This window comes from Anastrepha obliqua, chromosome 1 (assembly GCF_027943255.1).
Source record: "Anastrepha obliqua isolate idAnaObli1 chromosome 1, idAnaObli1_1.0, whole genome shotgun sequence".
NCBI classification, from domain to species: domain Eukaryota; kingdom Metazoa; phylum Arthropoda; class Insecta; order Diptera; family Tephritidae; genus Anastrepha; species Anastrepha obliqua.
This window is the reverse complement of record NC_072892.1, coordinates 151,716,125-151,733,918: the sequence shown is the minus strand read 5'-3', so window position 1 is coordinate 151,733,918 and position 17,794 is coordinate 151,716,125. Positions and strand designations below refer to the sequence as shown.

Here is a 17,794-nt window from a genome sequence, read left to right as displayed (position 1 = left end):
TTTTTTAATTTCCTTTATTTTTTTTAAACTTCATACGAGGTAGCTCAACTGAAATTTTTGTGATTTTTCCCGCCAACAATTGAATCAGAGCTTTTCGTAAAACTAGCAAATTGTTATTGGTTTTGCGTTCATGTACTTTTTTTGATATTTTGCTCTTTGAGAGCGAATTCTCGGAAATTAAGTTACTGAATAATTTTTACTCGGAGGCTTGCCATTGCCTGCCAAGGGGCGTCCGCTATTAGAAAAACTTTTTCTATCATTTTTAACAAACTTACCGACAAATATTTCACAATAAATACATAGGCGCATATTTATTTAACACTTCTTTCAAATTTTAAGCAACAAAAAACTTTTTATGTCCTACTAAATAAGCAGTATTTACAAAGTTTTAATCCCAAATGTATACAATATATATATGTATATACATACATATGCACATTCGCGATATTACATAGCACTTTTTCATGGATTAAGTATCAAATCGAAAACGGGGGTACAAATAAAATCCTACATCGAGATGAAATGTAAAACTTGTACATGTACAAAGGCGTGACTGTAGCTGAGCAACAAACTACCTAAATAATATTAAATGTACTTAAAAAAAGCTTAAGTTAATGCTGTGAAATGTACTATTTTTGTATGGTAGCTGTTTCAATCACATATTCCAGCTGTGCTAGTTTATTTCTCATTTGCAATATTTCACGTTCTTCGGCTAGTCACTGCGCTTGTGATTTCGTTAGTTGTTGCTGTGGCGCAAAAGTATTTTGGTCTTGCTCCTTATCTACATTTACATATGGTTTAACATCCAATTCATTGTCGGCAGACAGCAGTTCAGCCGATTGTTTTTTGCTTTTGTCTCCATCGATAAAAACACGCGTCTCTAGGAAATTCAACGCTCGATAGAGCAAGCCATCCTTTGGATCATAGTCACCATCGAAGTCTTTTACGATCGTATTAGTTTGATCTGGAGTATTTGGGTTGAAGGGCTGGTATTCGGCAATTGTTTCACGGGTCCATTTGAATATGTTTCGGGATTCTATAGATGATAATTGGAAATGATGTGTTTAAAATGAATGAATAGATATTAAAAAAAGAAATTATTAGTAAACTATGTATGATTGTTTCATGACAGTTTGCTAGCGATATTATTGGGCGCTTCTGCACTCAATGAAGAAGAAGAAGGCGAAGAAGCTGCTTTAGCATTTGCCGCTGACGCTTTATTGTCTGTTGTGCTGGGCAAAATTGGCGTACTGATAGGTTTTCCTGAAGGAAAAATTTGCAAAGAGTTCATTATAAAAGAAGCAATTTGATTCGAAAAGTCTAGGACGAAACGAAACCAAAAAACAAGAAGTTAATGTTTGACTATCAACTTTAGAGTGGCCGCACACAAATCATGAATGAATAGTTTTTGTAAACAAAAAATGATTAACGAATTTTAGTTAAAAAAAAAACCATATTGAAACACTAACATACAACAAAGCATCATCAGCAAGCACGATATTTTTTTTTATATTATTCAAGTTACCTAAATCTGCCAGCGCCCGTGTCATTTCCCTTATTTGAGCATCTTGCCGCTCTAATCGGAAACCCATTTCGGCCAGTGTCAATGCGAGTTCAGCTTTTTCTTGCCGTAGGGTTTCTTGCTTTTTGGCTTCATTGCTAGACTGACTGAAGGAAAACAAAAACACATATAAATGTATTATTTTGCGGTGTTCTAGATTACTTTTGAAATTAAGACAAACCGCGTGTATTCGAATATCAACACTCCCGCGCCTATCACAAATATAATTGCTTCACCAAGCAAATTCGCGCCCAGCTCAATAGCCATAGCCTCGTTCAGCGGCGGTACGGCGACCGGTCTGCCGAGATTCAACGCCCACATTTTCGTCTTCACCTCAACCCAGTTATATACTGTAAAATGCGAAATATGTATAATTAAATAACAAAGTACAAATACAAAAAAGGTTTAGCAATAAAAGTCCGCCTATTTTACACTATCGATGCGTCTACATTTGTCTCACTTTTCTGCACTATTTGAAATTTAGCCAGTTTGTCATTGAATGGCATTTAGAAGGTGTAATACAGGCTTGCTTTTTTCACAGCTAAAAGGAGCGTTTTATCACTTTATCCTTGGTATACTTACACTGTGCCGGAGGCATGCAGACGTATTTGCGAAAAGTGGGACTTTGCTTGGCATTACTCTTGATTACGTTCGCTATGGGTTTGCTGATTTGTTTTATAGCCAAAACGCCTAATTTGGCAGCCGGAAAGGCGCCTATCGCCATTCTACAGAAAGGATTTCTGGAATAATGTTGGTGTTATGTGAAAAGACCGCAAGGATAGATTTGCAAATGATGACCGATTTACGTAAACAGCTGACTCCATCGCTATTTTTTTCTCACTGACAGCAGCTTAACCGGAACATGAATACTCTGGGTAGGATAGCACCAGGGCGAATTCACCTTTGATAAGACGATGGTTAAGTCATTTAATAAATAATTTAGATTCTATAATAAAGGGTTTTTCAGTAAGAGCGCTTCAACTTTTGAACTTTTTTGAATAAAACACAAACCGTTTGACTTTTTTAACTAATCTTTTTTTTATTATCGAGTTTGAACATATACATTTAAGTATGAAATTCGATTTCTTTTGCATGACCACCGCGTGCACGTTTTACGAAGTCCAATCGTTGAACCCAATTTTCGACCACTCTTTCGCATAAATCGGCCGAAATTCCAGCAATTTCGCGTCAATATTGGCTCTGAGCTCACAAATCGTCGCCGGCTTGTTACTGTAGACCAATGACTTCACGTAACCCCAAAACGGGACGGTTTGTTAAATGGACCGTAAAATGGCCGTAATGCTCTTAAAGTAGCAGCAACAGAACGATTATTTTCATAAAAAATTTGCACGATTTGCAATCGTTGCTCAAGTGTGTAGCGTTCCATGATGAAATGTATACTAATGAAGCTTACAAATGACAAGCGAAAAATAAAAAATATTGCGTCGTTCGCCCTCCCTATCGGAAAAAAAGTTGAAGCGCGCCTATTGAAAAACCCTATAGTTACTCCTAGTAGAAATAGCCGTCATCGTGCCGGCTTCAAGGCGAATCTATTAAAGGTGGTATTCAAGGCGAATTTAGGTACTCAATTTAACACACGGCTATTCGTGTTCATTTGTTTGATTAGTTTAAATCTCACAAATCACAATACTACCCAGCCATTCGCTAAATTTTCACAAACATGTAATTTCTACTACTTTTGCTTGCTTTGTTCGTTTCTTTTGTATTGCAAAGGGAGCTGACGTCAGACTTGTCAAAATCGCGAAAAATAAATAACTGTTTTGTAATGGCGCCACCTTAGATATTCAATTCGCCTTAGTATTCTATCGTTCTTGGGTGGTATTGGTAAATCAGCTGATGTGTTTTTTCTCTTTCGCTGTTGCTGTCAGCACAGAATGAAACAAACTACCTTTCCGAGACGCATACCTTAAAGGTGGTGGCACTAGACCAACAACAATGTTCTGTACGTTTGATTGTTAAAGCAAAGTAATGAGAAACTAGAAAACAAATAATGAATTCGCTGTGTTGCATTCTGAACTGACAACCACATAAATACGGCGAAAGAAAAAAACAACTCAGCTGATTTATCAATACCACCTTTAATAGATTGGCCTTGTACTTTTGTAATACTTTGCCGTAGAAATCAAAAGTACAAAACATTATTGTTGGTCTAGTGGCACCACCTTAAATGAATGCGCCTTGGTCGACATTGGCACAAAAATTGGCAAATTTCTACTTTTACCTACAGCAAATCCGGCACAAATAACAATTCCTTAGTAAAGATTATTTTTGTATTGCGCAAATTTTTATTTGTGGTGTTTTTTATTATATCAAATTATGTTCAAAAGTTAAATGAAACCTAAATTAATTATTCTTTTCGATAAAATAATAATAATAATTCTCTTCGATAAAAGCTCAAAAGAGTATAGAAATAGGCCAGATTTCGCCAAGAAATTCAAATTTGTCTTAAAAAGTTTATGTGTGCTATGTTGATTAAAACTCCCTTGCGCTTCAATACTCCCATTTTTATTAACGAATGTTAATTTTTAATATAGTGGCCGCCGTACCCAAAGAGGTTGGTGCATGACTGGCAATCAGGAGTGCGTAGTTTCGAATCTCCGTGCATGAAACAGCAAAATAATAGAAAGTTTTTTCTGAAATCCAAGTGTATTTTTGCCATAAGAAAGCTGCTCATAAAAAACCATTTGCCATTCAGAGTCAGCTTAGAACTGAAGGAGGCCAACATAGAAGGAGAGGCTGGGCCAAACACCTAACAAAAGTGTACACGCCAATAAATACTTATTATTTTTTTTTTTTTTAACAACAACTTCGAAAACTTTTTCGTAGATATCGAAGCATAATATTTCTTTCAAGAACATCTGTTTTTTTGTTTATATGAGGCAATACTTTCATTATGGCGCCATGGTACGTTGCCAATCAAATGCGTTGCCAGAACGGACAGAAATCAACCATCTCTCTACTTTTGCTGAATGGCATGAAAGCAAATCAGCTGTTTTGTATTGTATATATTTATAAGCGGAGAATCTACATAAGGCGATATCAATACGAAATAAATTTCTCATAGCTTTTGTCTTCTATTTTCCATTAAACATATTTAATTATTTAATATGTCTGTCTAACATTGACTTGTTTGTATACGGTCATGCCATGTCAAGTGAATACGTTGCCGAAGAGACTCGTTTTGTCGCGGGTAGTACTAACGAACCTGCCAAATATTTGTGCAAACGTTAATTACCAGCTGTCTGACGTAAATCATTTACACTTGCCAACATTGCACTCCTGCTTCTTAGAACGGACTTAGGCGAATACAATAACTTTATAGTATATGGATCTGAGAAAAAAGAACTATTACGTCATAAGCAATAATTGCAAAATACTTAGAAATAACATAATTAATATGCATAACAAAAGACAACATTTAATAAAAGTATCCCCCTAGGCCTGTAATCTAAAACATGTAGACGAAATACATATTTAACACGTTCACGTCGGCGCGTACCACCGGTGGCTCGCACTAGTCTGCTTCATGGGGCGGCGCGTACCAGCGGTGGTCCACACAAAATTGCTTCATGAGGCGGCGTGTACCACCAATGGTACTTTATTAAACGGTACCTATGAGATGAGATGCCATAAACGACTACCCTTACGAAAAATTTCGTTTTATGACCTGCAATCGCTTCCGATAGAGCGAAAAGACTTAAGCATTGCCGTCTGTGGGCGAAGACCATGAATAACAGCGCCGGCGGGAACGTGTTAATATAATTAAAGTTACTCAATTAATATCATATCACCATTTGGTAGCATATTTCTCACAGTGTAATTGCTGTCACCTGGGAAAGACCGTACGAACGAAATTTGTTTGTTTACGAACAAACGAGGAAAACATAAAACATTAGTGGTGTTCACACCGAGCTGGTTAATTCGTTAGTCGATAGGTTTTTACGGGATTTTTATAAGTTTTTATAAAATTTAGGAATTATCTCACTAGCTTGCAATGATCCGAGCAACCTGATAATATGCCGATACTTAGCAACTTTTTTGAATTTGTTAGTTATTTGTTACGGAAAAATCATTTCTGATTTATGGAAAAATTTATTTTCAGTTTAGCAACCAAAGAAAATGTGCCTGCGCGACAAGACACAGAAAAAATGAAGTGAGAAAGGGCACAAATTGCTCTGAGTTCTTTTAGACTGCAAATACACTCTTTTAATATGCCAAAAATGTGCCCAATTCTGTCGTTCGTTGTTTTGGATAGTTGAAATTGTTAAGAATTATTTATTTATTTATTCATTCATTTAATAGTCTTAAAATTCATTATTTCCTACAGACTCCAAAAAACAGATCAATGCTAAATAATTCAATCACAAATAAATTAAACTTATATTTAACTATTTTCATTGCAATGGATGAAAGAAAAGGTAGCATTTCTTATAATTTACAGAGAAAGAATTTTACTTAGAATTTAGTTCAAAAATTCATTTAGTAACAATACGAAATGATTCTTTGTTGAAGAAAAATCTAGGCCAATATAATTTGAAAGCGATTTAAATTCTCTCAAAGTTCTAGAAATCGGAACATTGGAAGCATACTAAGTTCTAATCATCCATAACCATCCAGTGAAATTCAAGCCGACTAATATGAACAGCATAATATAGTCTCCAAATAAAGACGTTGTATTCCAGCTTCGAACGTACCAGAGAGGTATATAACACTTTTAAAGTATATGGGTCAACAAAGTCCGTACTGAAACTTCGAATAAATGCAAATACAGAATATGACTTTTGATTGGTGTGATTAAGTTGTGAGTTCATGCGTGAAGTTGTTATAGTCGAGCTTTGCAATGCTGTAATTTAAGTGTTTTTGAAAAGAGAATTAAGATAATATTTCAGTAAGGTGTTATTACGATATTAGCCACGTCAAGCGTAGATGCATATACACTTACAAAAAACAGCTGTTACTAAAGGAGTACGCAGAATCCCCTACAACCCATTCTTGTTTTGCAAAATCTTCTCCTGATGTTTGTATATTCAAAAATTGATTAAACTATTCCTTTTTAATATGTGAGTTCGTACGTGGAGTTGATATAGCCGAATTTTGAGCTTTCTAGCGGGATCTTTACTGTTCAATAAAACTGAATCAGCTGCAAAATAATTTACCAGACTATCCGAATATAATAAAAAGTATTTGAGCTATTAATGGCTTTACCGAACAACCATCTAATAAGAGTATCTAAAAGGAGTACACCAATTTCGTTACTTCGGCGTTACTTGGCAGTTTGGCAAATGTGTTACACAAGAACAATTAAAAAAAAAAAAAAAAAATATATATATATATATATATACATACATATATAATAATTAAAATGCCTACATTTAGCGAGAAAGCAAAAAAATTTTAATAAACTAAAAATATTTTAGTGAACTTAAACAATAGCTTAGAGAAGTATACAAATAATTATGACATTTTCGGTGATTATATACTCGAATTTTGGCATTCTCATTTTTCTTGAGACTTCTGCGGCTTGAAAATCAGCTTCTCTTCCTCCACTGCCAAAAAATATTCCTGCAGAATCAAATCTTTGGCTAAATAAAAAGAGGTTGTCTGTAAAGTCGGTTTACTGACGATAGTTTAACGTGACAACGTCATAAGAAAATATTGATGGAATGGTTGCAATTTTCAAAACAAAATTTTAATTTTATTTGTTTGATAGATATTTTGTATGGATATAGAGGAGGAGGTAAATGGAATTGCAATGGAATAGGTCAAGTTACATTTACACAAACGTGAAAAATGACGAAACATTTATCAAATTCATGAAAGATATCTTCAATTTCGATTGTGCATCAGACGTTAATAAGTGAACAACACTAAGAGGTACCATCATCGATTTGCCTTTTTCAAGACACTTTAAACTCGAAACACTCCCTTTCATTTCCTACTTTTTCTATCATCGTCCTATTCTCAACAGAGAAATGGTTCATTACCATGCACACAGGAAGAAGGCATATGCAAATACAAGTATGTGAATTTATATACCTACATATGCGCATATACATACATATATATGCTCACTCAAGTAGGACAGAGCCAGATGTCGAACGTTGCCGAATGCGAGGGCCGATTGTGCTCTTTGTCGTTCGTTCCGCGCTCTCGCTGGCAGTTCAAGCACATTAGCTTACATTTGCTTGCGTACGGAATAGATTCGTATATTTGATATGTCCATATGACTTGTATGCATCTTTACATATAGATTTGTTTTGAAAATTGCGCGAAATTGTATATGTATATGCATGTTTATGTACATATATTAGTATACAACATATCTTTTAAGGTATATGGTAAATATTACCATACATTTTTTCCTTCATATATAATAAAAAAATAATAATAATAACATTAAAACAACAGGTATTATTAACAAACTTGGTTTTATTTTAAATTCTTCAAGTAAATCAATACGTGAATTTATATATGTACATATGCGCATATACATACATATATACGCTCACTTAAGTAGGAGAGAGCAAGATGTCGAACGTTGCCGTTCGTTTGCTTTGTTCGTTCCGCGCTTTCGCTTGCAGTTCATTCCTGGTAACGGCAATGAGCAAGGTAACGACAAATGAGCAAGGTAACACTAATGAGCAAGGTAACGACACATTTTTTCGTGCGTGCAGCCTGTTAAATCGAATTATAAGACGTTATCACGTCAAAACATAGGTTAGGTTGAAGCAATTGCTCACAGTGGGCAGACTCATAGCCCATTGTGATGCCGTTTAGACCAAAAATTTATAATTTACTTAATTTTTTTCTTCATTTATTATATTTCACTTAAGTTTTTAAATTTTAAACTTAAATTTAACGCTTTTTGCTTCAAATGCTCTTTGCATGGTTGGTATTTTTAAAATTACTGGCTAAATTTCCAACTAGCCATTTCGGCGCTGCATTATTTAGCGCTTGGGCGTTGTCGTTAGGTTTACAACAACAAAATTTACTTAAAACTGTCAAATAACGGCAACAAAGCAATGAATTGGGTGTGCATGAATTACTAAAGAAACGGTTCCGGTGTGAATACCACTATTGTTGACATTGCTATCAGTGCGTAGTTCCTATATTTTATTTAATACTTGAAAGTAGAAATTTTGCGCTTGTATAAACACCGGAATTACAAAAATACAATACTAAATATGTTGAATATGTTAACTTTTACTCTAATTTCTACATTATTACTATTTAACAGTATTTAATAGTGACGTTTACTTAACTTAACTTCACTGTCCTACCCAACTGGTCAATACTAAATTGCAACACTGTTCTTTTCTCCCTTCATTCGTTAGAAACGTCAACAATTTTCTCCATGCTCGGTTTAGTTTTACGCTGTAGAGTTTTTCGCAACCAATATTTTACTATAAAAAAGTGTTTTTAATTAATAAAAATTACTGCGTATTGTAATCTAAGTTGTAAAGTGCCACAATTAAGAAAATATTATTGAAAAATGTGAGAGATATTGGTGAAAAATGTGTTTGAAAAATATGTGATCCGAAGAAAGTCTCAAAGTGGGTGAAGAAAAAAAATGTGAAAAGATTTTCGCTAGCAGTAAAAGTGGCAGTAGAAAAGAAAAACCAGCAAAAACGAGAAAGCCACGAGCAATAGCTTGTATTGTGAGTGGCAAGTGAAGTGGATACGCACCTGTCTGAAGTCAATGCCTCCAAAGGGGTTTTGCATTGCTTGCATACTACCATTCTCTATAGCCTCAATAGATGGGGTGCTCGAATGGCCAATTGAGCAATACATTTGTAACCTGTACGGAATAGTACAGCATACAGATTATGATGAGGCAATAACAAGAGGTTGTGAGTAGTGGTAAATCCTTAATTGTAGGAGCTACAAGATGTTTACGAAAAAGTCGCATGCGGATATAAAAAAGTCCACGGGAAAATTTCAAGATTGTAAAAAGGATTCAGCATCCCGCTTGCGTCACTTACGTACAATTTTAGGTAGGTGGAAAAAATATACATTCATCATTCTAGTATATAAAGTACACTAAGTGCTGAAAACTACTGACAGCAAAACCATTGCGTTGAATTTTAAAGTAGGCAAAGTCGACAGGTAACGGGGCTCATTCATTTGCTATCGTATTCTGCATGATGAGTGGGCGAGAAATATGCTCTTATTAAACAAATAGAGTAAAATCCATGAAAACAACTTTGTCAACCTACGATCAAGACATTCAATATATCCAACAGATGTATTCAAAGAGTCGCAATAACAATGGCAATCGTGGTTGCTAACATAACCACAACGTCGAACCGCAATTGGACAATAACAGACAAAACTTATTAACAATTCACTGTAGTCATTAGAAGCCTCGTGCTTAGCTGCATATGTCTCTATTTACCACTTTCTTAGCGGCCATATTTTTAGCACATTTAGCACTTGTACTTACTTCCTGCTTTTCTCCACAGTTAACCATCAAGCGGCCAGCCATTGCCGATAGACAACTACACCAAAGTTTATTCAGCGCAAATCACAGCGTAATAATAATTTATGCAAATTATGTACTAGAGAAATATATTGAAATACAAACTAAGCGCGAACAGCGTAAAAGAATTTAATTCAAGTGCTAGTTGGTATTTGCTAGTTGTTGTTTTTACAAATGTGCTTACAAACAAGTGTACTTGATATACGAGTATCTATGTATGTATAGGCAGATACACTATACATACATCCATACATACATATGATAGTACATCCAATTGGCATCTGTGCGAACGAAATGGTCATACCTATAAACCTTGCTTGCGAGCCTCTGGTGGTGCACCGGCGATACAGGCATAAGCCAAAATGGTTAAGCGCCCAACGTTCGTAAAGCGTTTGGTTATATGTATGTGTGCGTGAATGTGAGTGTCACTGGAATCATTGCCCTTGGTTACTCGGCGGTGGCCAACAAACGACGCAATGCTTCAAAGATAGAATGTTTATTAAAGCTTAGCGCTGTGCTGTTTGTTGTTCGCTGTTTGCTATTTGCTTTTTGCCACTTCATGCGGCAGTTGTTCGCGTTATCGGCGTCAACGACAAACGTGGCTCTGTGTCTGTCTGTCTGTTTGCCAGCCTTCATGGGTCTTTTCACGCTTTCGCTATGTGTTCTATTAAACTTTTTGGTTTTGTTATGATTTCTTGGTTGAATTCGTCGTGCTGCGTTTCAGGTGCTGTGATCGTTTTTTGTACACACACACACATATATGTATATATATATATGTACATATTTATGTAGGTATATGCTTTGCGACGCTATCCCAACCCCATTAAGTTAACTGTGATTGGGTTTTATGGTAACCTAGTAGTTAATTTGTTCTGATTCTTGTTGTGCACGCCGAGCAAAGACTTGGGTCTACATACAAGCATACATGACAACTATGTATGTATATTCACTTGTACTTGTATGTATGTATGTTATTTCTAACTGTGATTGCCTAGAAATACATATCTATGAATATGAAAATATGCTGCTTACAGTTTGTACAGGCCCAGCTTGTAAGCGAAGGTGTTGCTTCAAGTTGTGCTATGCGGCTTAAAAATATTTTAAGGGGGTATTCTAGTCTAGACGCCTTAATTTTAGGTATTTTTAAAACTAAGATAAAAAAATGAAAAACATTTTTCCTATCCATTTTTTTATGGTTTTTATTAATATTGCAAAAGTATAAAAACAAATTAATAAAAAAAAATCTTGGAATTACAGGCCGGCGAAGTGGGGGCTACATAAAAAAAACGGTGCTCCATGGTTGACATGATTCCATCCCTTGTACTGATCTAAAACAAACAAATTAAAAAATTCTTCATTAGTTAAGATGTCCCTATCGGATTACGCCAAATCAAAGAAAAAAAAAAAATCACAAAATGGCGTCAACTTGAAAAAAAAATTGTTTACCCTCTTTTTTTTACCTTTTCAAATTTTTTAAAAATACTTCAAACTTAAATTTTTCAAAATCCGAGAAAATTCACAAAATGGCGTCAACTTGAAAAAAAAATTTGTTTACCCTATTTTTTTACCTTTTCAAATTTTTTAAAAATACTTCAAACTTAAATTTTTCAAAATCCGAGGCAGGCGCGATAGACAGATGTATAATAAAAAATTCTTATTAAACTTCAAAGCGATCGGTTAAGTAGAACTTGAGATATTATGATGACCATCTCAAAAAAAGTAGTTTTGAGAAAATCGCGTTTGAAGTTTGAGCAACAATTCCAATACAATAACTTAGATCATAATATTTACTACTCACTCTGGATTAATCGGCGATATATTTCCAGGTATATATTATAGAAGTATAAAGTATATATGCATAGAATAAATAAAGGTTGTGTGGGATACAAAAGATTTTCTAGAAAGAACGAGTCCTCAAGTCGTCCGATAACATCTGTCGTTCATTGTGCGATTCGCTCCACTCGGCCGGATTAGACGCCGCTGTATCTCCGAAAATAATTCCAATTCTGAAAAATCCGTTGACGGGAAATGCAAAAAAAAAAAATCGATTTTTTCAAATTTCTAGACCAGAATTTAAGGGGGTACAAATGTAAAACTCCACAGTTTTATGCCGCGTCCATTACTTTAAAAAACATTTTTTCATGCCAGAAATGCACTCTGAGGTTGCGCCTGAGTATTGCCTGACGCATGGCTTCACTTAACGTTGAAAAAATGGTTTCTGCTGTTTGTGGGATCAAACTCAAAACATTCGGTATTAGAATCATAAATGCCACAAGCATACCCGTTTGCTGGGGTCGTCTTGCTTTCACAATATTGTTAATAAATTGAGATAACGTGCAGCTAAGTGGAAGCACTTCCGCCCATGCAATGGCAGCGTAATTCGCTACGGTATAAATTTACCTGTCAGCATTTACTCAATTTCCCATATCGAAGAAATAAATATGTATGTATGTATGTGTAAACTACTACGCTTTAGGTTTAAACTTGTTTATTTCTAGTTAGTCTGCAACGCATCTTTCGAACCTAGAAATTCGTGAAATTCCAACTGGCCTTAAATTATGAATCATCTGCATTATTGCAGCCTTTACTTAGACTTTCATCTTTGTTGTTTTATAGCGAGTTTTGCGTGTTTTGCTGATGACGCATTTGCACCACACCTCCAATTAAATTGGTCAAATCGTCAATTTATGGTCTATCAATGAAAGGAAAAACAAATTTTTTTTTTTCATTTTTAAATGGATTGTTGTATAGAACAGAAGCTGTAGCACCAAAGTATTAATAACAAAAATGATACGAATTTCCATAACAGTCGGTTCTATGTTACCGGAACGATCCAGATTTGAGTGGACGTCACGAATTTAGCTTTCTATGGAAAGTCCGCATTCTCTCTATAGTGGTTTTTTCTTAGCATACTAAATGAGTACTAACAGTTTTATTGGAAAGTTATTAATTAAGGAGTTATATACAGTTAGAATGCCAAAAAAACGAATTTTCCAGAATTTTTTCTGAGAAAACTTTTAAATTTATTAATCTAAAATTAGTGCACATATAATGTTATCTTTTAATTGTATTTTAAGACTTATTTATTTGGAAAGGAGCTACAGCTGATTCTGGGAGCTCCTCTCAAAAAAATCCGTTTTGTGACCACTATATCTCTGTACTGGATCCTCTGAAATTAAAAAACCAAACAGATTTCATTAAAGTAATGTTAAATCTAGTAATTAATCGAAGGAATAAACAAAATAAATTTTTTTGACTAATGGCAGTTTCCCAAAAAAACACTCGAACACAAAATCGATTTTTGACCAAAATTTTGGCCTTAAATTGTTTATAAAAAAATATTTATCGGTGAAAAAAATCTTCAATTAATTACTAAAAAATATATTTAAGAAGCTCTTGTTAAAATTTGAGACTAACCGGTTTAGCCGTTCTTGTGTAATGTTGGTTACCGGCTTTGAAAAAACTATTTTGACAAAAACGCGTTTAAAGTCCGGCCTTGGACTTTCAAGCACTTTGAAACGCCTTTTGAAATTTGCGTGTAACTTCGAAAATATCCACCTGAACGATATTAAATTTTCTGTGTGTACTCTTAAATATATAAACATTAAAAAAAAAATAGATTTTGTGAAAATTCTAACTGTATATAACCTCTCAACAATCCATTAGCGAAATACTAGACGGGGAAACTAATTAGATGGGCTCTGAGCAGTGGCCTAAATATGAACCCAAGCAAAACGCAACTAATTTTGTTTGCAGCTAAAAGCAATATTCCGGAGTTAAGACTACCATCAATCAATGGGGTTGAAATTCCGCTTACAGACAGAGTGACATATAGGAGTAGTGCTAGATCCGAAGCTTAACTGGAGGCACAATGTAGAAAAGAGGGTAGAAAAAGCTTATGCAGCTTATTACACTCGCTAAAGATTAAAGCCGAAACTCGCACTTTGGATGTATACCGCCTCAGTAAGACCGATTATGTCATACGGAGCATTAGTATAGTGGCCTGCATCAAACAAACAGTATAGCGTCAGGCCGCTAACAGGCGTATAACGAGCAGCCTGCGCGAGCGATTAAAGTCCAAAATCGCTTGCCGGCAGCACTTCGCGCAAAGACAAAGAAATGTTGCTATCGACATTTAAGGTAATAGGCCGGTCGGTTTAAAACTATGCTGCTGTCTGGTCGCCTGGAACTAGTATTCGCAGTGGACGAAGCTACAGACTTGTCAAAACACTGCCATTAGGACTGCGACAAGATGTCCCTTGATGTCCCCACTTCAACATCTACTCGACGAGGCCCATATACTCCCTTTAAAGGAGCCCATCAAACCCACTCATCTAACACCCCTCTCCTTCTGGACCCAACCTGTCGAAACAGCAAGTTTCCTGGGCTTACGGTAGATGAGCTAGACCAGAGTTCCCCAAACTTTTTTGTGTCGTAGACCCCTTGCCATGTTTTTCCGTGTTGGGTAGACCCCCTACTTACCTGATATTGATTTCCTGTAAATTTCTAACTGTAGTGAAGTTTAGTGCTAAAAACTTAAAATAAAAACACATGTTAATTTATGCATTTATTAATTGAATATTAATTTAATTTAAATTAAAACTACTCAAAATAAAATTTTGTATCTCTTATGTAAAATATAGGTAACAGAAAATAAACTATAAATAAAATAACATAAGCAATAAGTCAATATTTTTAGTGAGAAGGATGAACCTGATGCTTTAATAATAAATTATCAACATTTGGCGTCAATTTTGTAAGGGTTAATCTTAGGGTAAGGGTTTCTTTTTTTCGTTAGGAGATTGGCAACAGCGCTCAACCCCCTTTCCAGTAGGTATGACGATGGAAAGGAAATTAAAAATTTCCTCGCTATATTCCATAATACGGGATAAGTAACGGGTATGTTGTTTTGCAGCCAGAATTGCTGATATCCGTTCTTACACTTCACTTCACATACATTCTATAATATATTTATAGTAGTATCAGTGTATGTGTTGAGATCCACTATAGCGGACCCCCATTTTCATTTCATTTACCCCCAAATTTTTTTTTCGCTGACGCAGACCCCTTGCAGGATGTCATAGACCCCCAGGGGTCGATATAGACCACTTTGGGAATCACTGAGCTAGACGAATACGACCTGTGATTTACACTACATTGACAGGGCAAAGTTACTGCTACAACAACAACAACAACAATCAGCCTGCGCATGAATAAATGCAGCTATGAGATCGTGTCCAGCAGAGGCACTTAATATCATGCTCTACCTGTTACCAATAGACTTACAACTACGACAAACAGCACCGAATACCGCCTTTAGAATAAAATAAGGTGTTTTTTGAAATGCTAGGAAGTTTGGTCATAGTGTCGTTTTAGGCAGCGAAAGGCTTACTGGCAACTCATCAGATTTTATTACCGCTACCCTAGATTTTAGATTACAGTTTAAGGTAAAGCTCCACAAGCGAAAGGAATGGGATATAAATTCAGTAGACAAAGATGGACTGCGGCGTCGGCGCCGGTGTATATTCGAAAAACCTCGAAACTTTTCTCCTGGGGATTTGTAATAGTATTATTCAAGCAGAAGTTCTCGGGATAAGGGATCTTGCAATGCGCACTAAAGGCATCACTCTCATCTGGGTATCCGGTCATAGGAATATAGAAGGAAATGAGAAAGTTGATGAACTGGAAAGACAGGGACATAGACATAGACAGTCTCCAGGGCGTGCGCAAAAGGGATGTCTTCTCGCTATTCTATAAGCAGGCCGTTGACAGATGGACTAACACGGATACCTGCAAAATAACTAAACAAACGTGGCCCAATTTCAACAAATCCAGAACTGACGAGTTGTTAAGAAAGCCACGGGCAGACATATTCAAAATTACGTCAACAGTAACCGGCCACTGCAAAGAAGATGGGGTGGCACTACTACGATAGATGCGGAAGCTGCAATCAAGAAGAATATAAGGAAATAGTCTTTCACTATCTGTATGAGTGCCCGAGTCTGCGACATAGAATGCTGGGGGAACTCTCATTGGTTAACTTGAAAGAAATTGCAGAAAAGAAAATAGACGACATAAGCAGATTTATAGTCAAATTAAGATGGTTCCACTAATAAAAAGCCGTGGTTCTACAAGTGGCGTAACAAAATGGCATCTTTATACAAATTGGGTCTGGACTGAGTCACTCAGACAACGCCTCCACCAATCACTACAATCAGTGTTTGACATATTCCCCCCTTCTTCATAAAAGTCATGCAACTACATACTTACATGCTAGTAGCATCAGAAAGAGCTGAACGCGAATTTAGCTTAGATAAGATAATTTATTTGCATGCCACTCAATTTGGCTGATTCAAATTCAAATTCAATTATGAAACGCAGCCACAGCTTCCTCAGAACTTAAAGTCGTATGGACGCACAATTCTAGAAATATCGAGGCATTTGTGACGATCTAAGAAGATGATTTATAATGCACTTAAATATATTCAAGAATATGGTAACGCAAAAAATGGGACGTTGTCCCAGAGTGCGAAAAACCACTCCTAGAGAGGTATGCCTGCCTCATTAGCAGATCCATTTAAAAGTGCCAGCGCTACACAGAGGGCTCCGATAATGTTCCAAAACAAATAGTAGGCGATTGAAAAACAAAAACTACGTAGGTGCATAGGGCAACCCAAGGCACTTATTACAAAAAATAGTGAATAATCCAGACTTTTGTTCGCCAAAGAGCACATTTCAAGTGCATCAACAATAAAGTGGGTAATACGAAAACTTCCTGCATATATTTGACTAACTTTCGTATATTGTTATGAAATTTATTGACACTTTAGTTATTAGTAAACAGATTTACGAGCACCTACTTTTAAAAAGTTACTGATAAGATAACTTCTTTAATTCTTTATTCGTAAAACTTTCGCAGCTTACCGTCTGATTAGATCTGAATGCAGGCATTAATAATTAGGTATTTACAAATTTTATAGGATCTAGGTTAACTAGCAAAGCGCAGTTAGTATTTTTAAAAGTCTTAAAAGGGCTAATGTGACGGAAAGTATATTTTCATTCATATGCATGATAAGATAAACCTGCCTTGCTTACAAACTGTGAGTGTTGAGGGTATTTTGTACTGGTACCTAAGACTTTTTTTAGAAGAAATGACTGCCTAAGCCAAGCCCCCATTTAATAAATGTCACCGTTAAGGGGTAACACCACTGTAGAAATTTCAAAAAATTGATTTTTTTTTTATAAGCTTAAAAAATTCTTTAAACCTTTTAAAATACAGAACAAAAAGTTTTATACATACGTTACCGAAGTCTATTTCATAAATATTTTAAGCTTTTAACCAAGCGTTGGTGACTGCTACCTAACGACTTCTCCAAATTTCCAAACTTTAAACGCGTTTTTCTCAAAACACGTTTTCTGAAATTGGCACGCAGCATAACTCAAACAATTTTAAATATTTTTAATCAGGTTTTTCACTACGTCTGTATAATAACCTTCTTAAGAGAAGAGCGTAGGGGGTTTTCGATAGATTAATTTAAACGATTGTTATTGTATAATTATTTAAGTGCCGTTTTTTTAGTCCAAAATAGAGTTTTTTCCTTCAAATGCTTGCTAATTCCACAAAAATAAATATTTTTTAAATCCCCTACGTGTTTCTCTAGCTATTCTTATCTAGATTAAGAAAAAAATGTTTCTTTGTGCCAGATTAAAATTTGCACCCTCTGTGCTGCGTG

At 35.5% G+C, this 17,794-nt stretch overlaps 2 protein-coding genes across 2 annotated transcripts in view; one reads left to right on the top strand and one right to left on the bottom strand.

Annotated features, from left to right (window-relative positions):
- Positions 1-284: 284 nt before the first annotated feature.
- LOC129253165 (putative OPA3-like protein CG13603) lies at positions 285-2,386 on the bottom strand. Its single transcript, XM_054891434.1, has 4 exons — positions 2,144-2,386; positions 1,743-1,911; positions 1,526-1,668; positions 285-1,036 (listed from the first exon to the last, which is right to left on the bottom strand). Exons 1-4 carry the CDS (start codon positions 2,283-2,285, stop codon positions 717-719), a joined length of 774 nt encoding a protein of 257 aa, XP_054747409.1. The 5' UTR covers positions 2,286-2,386; the 3' UTR covers positions 285-716.
- A 6,549-nt stretch (positions 2,387-8,935) lies between these two features.
- The window catches only part of LOC129236480 (probable Rho GTPase-activating protein CG5521), a 34,118-nt gene continuing 25,259 nt past the window's right edge, over positions 8,936-17,794 (top strand). Inside the window, exon 1 of the mRNA XM_054870906.1 lies at positions 8,936-9,576. Within this exon, the coding sequence (XP_054726881.1) occupies positions 9,471-9,576 (106 nt within the window). The 5' untranslated portion in view covers positions 8,936-9,470. The remainder of the gene's footprint in view (positions 9,577-17,794) is intronic.

Excerpts from the sequence above, each read along its gene's own strand:
- LOC129253165 (XM_054891434.1), bottom strand. The coding sequence starts at position 2,285 with ATGGCGATAGGCGCCTTTCCGGCTGCCAAATTAGGCGTTTTGGCTATA. Across the intron at positions 1,912-2,143 it reads CTGCATGCCTCCGGCACAGT|TATATAACTGGGTTGAGGTG; the intron begins GTAAGTATACCA and ends CGCATTTTACAG. Across the intron at positions 1,669-1,742 it reads TTGATATTCGAATACACGCG|TCAGTCTAGCAATGAAGCCA; the intron begins GTTTGTCTTAAT and ends GTTTTCCTTCAG.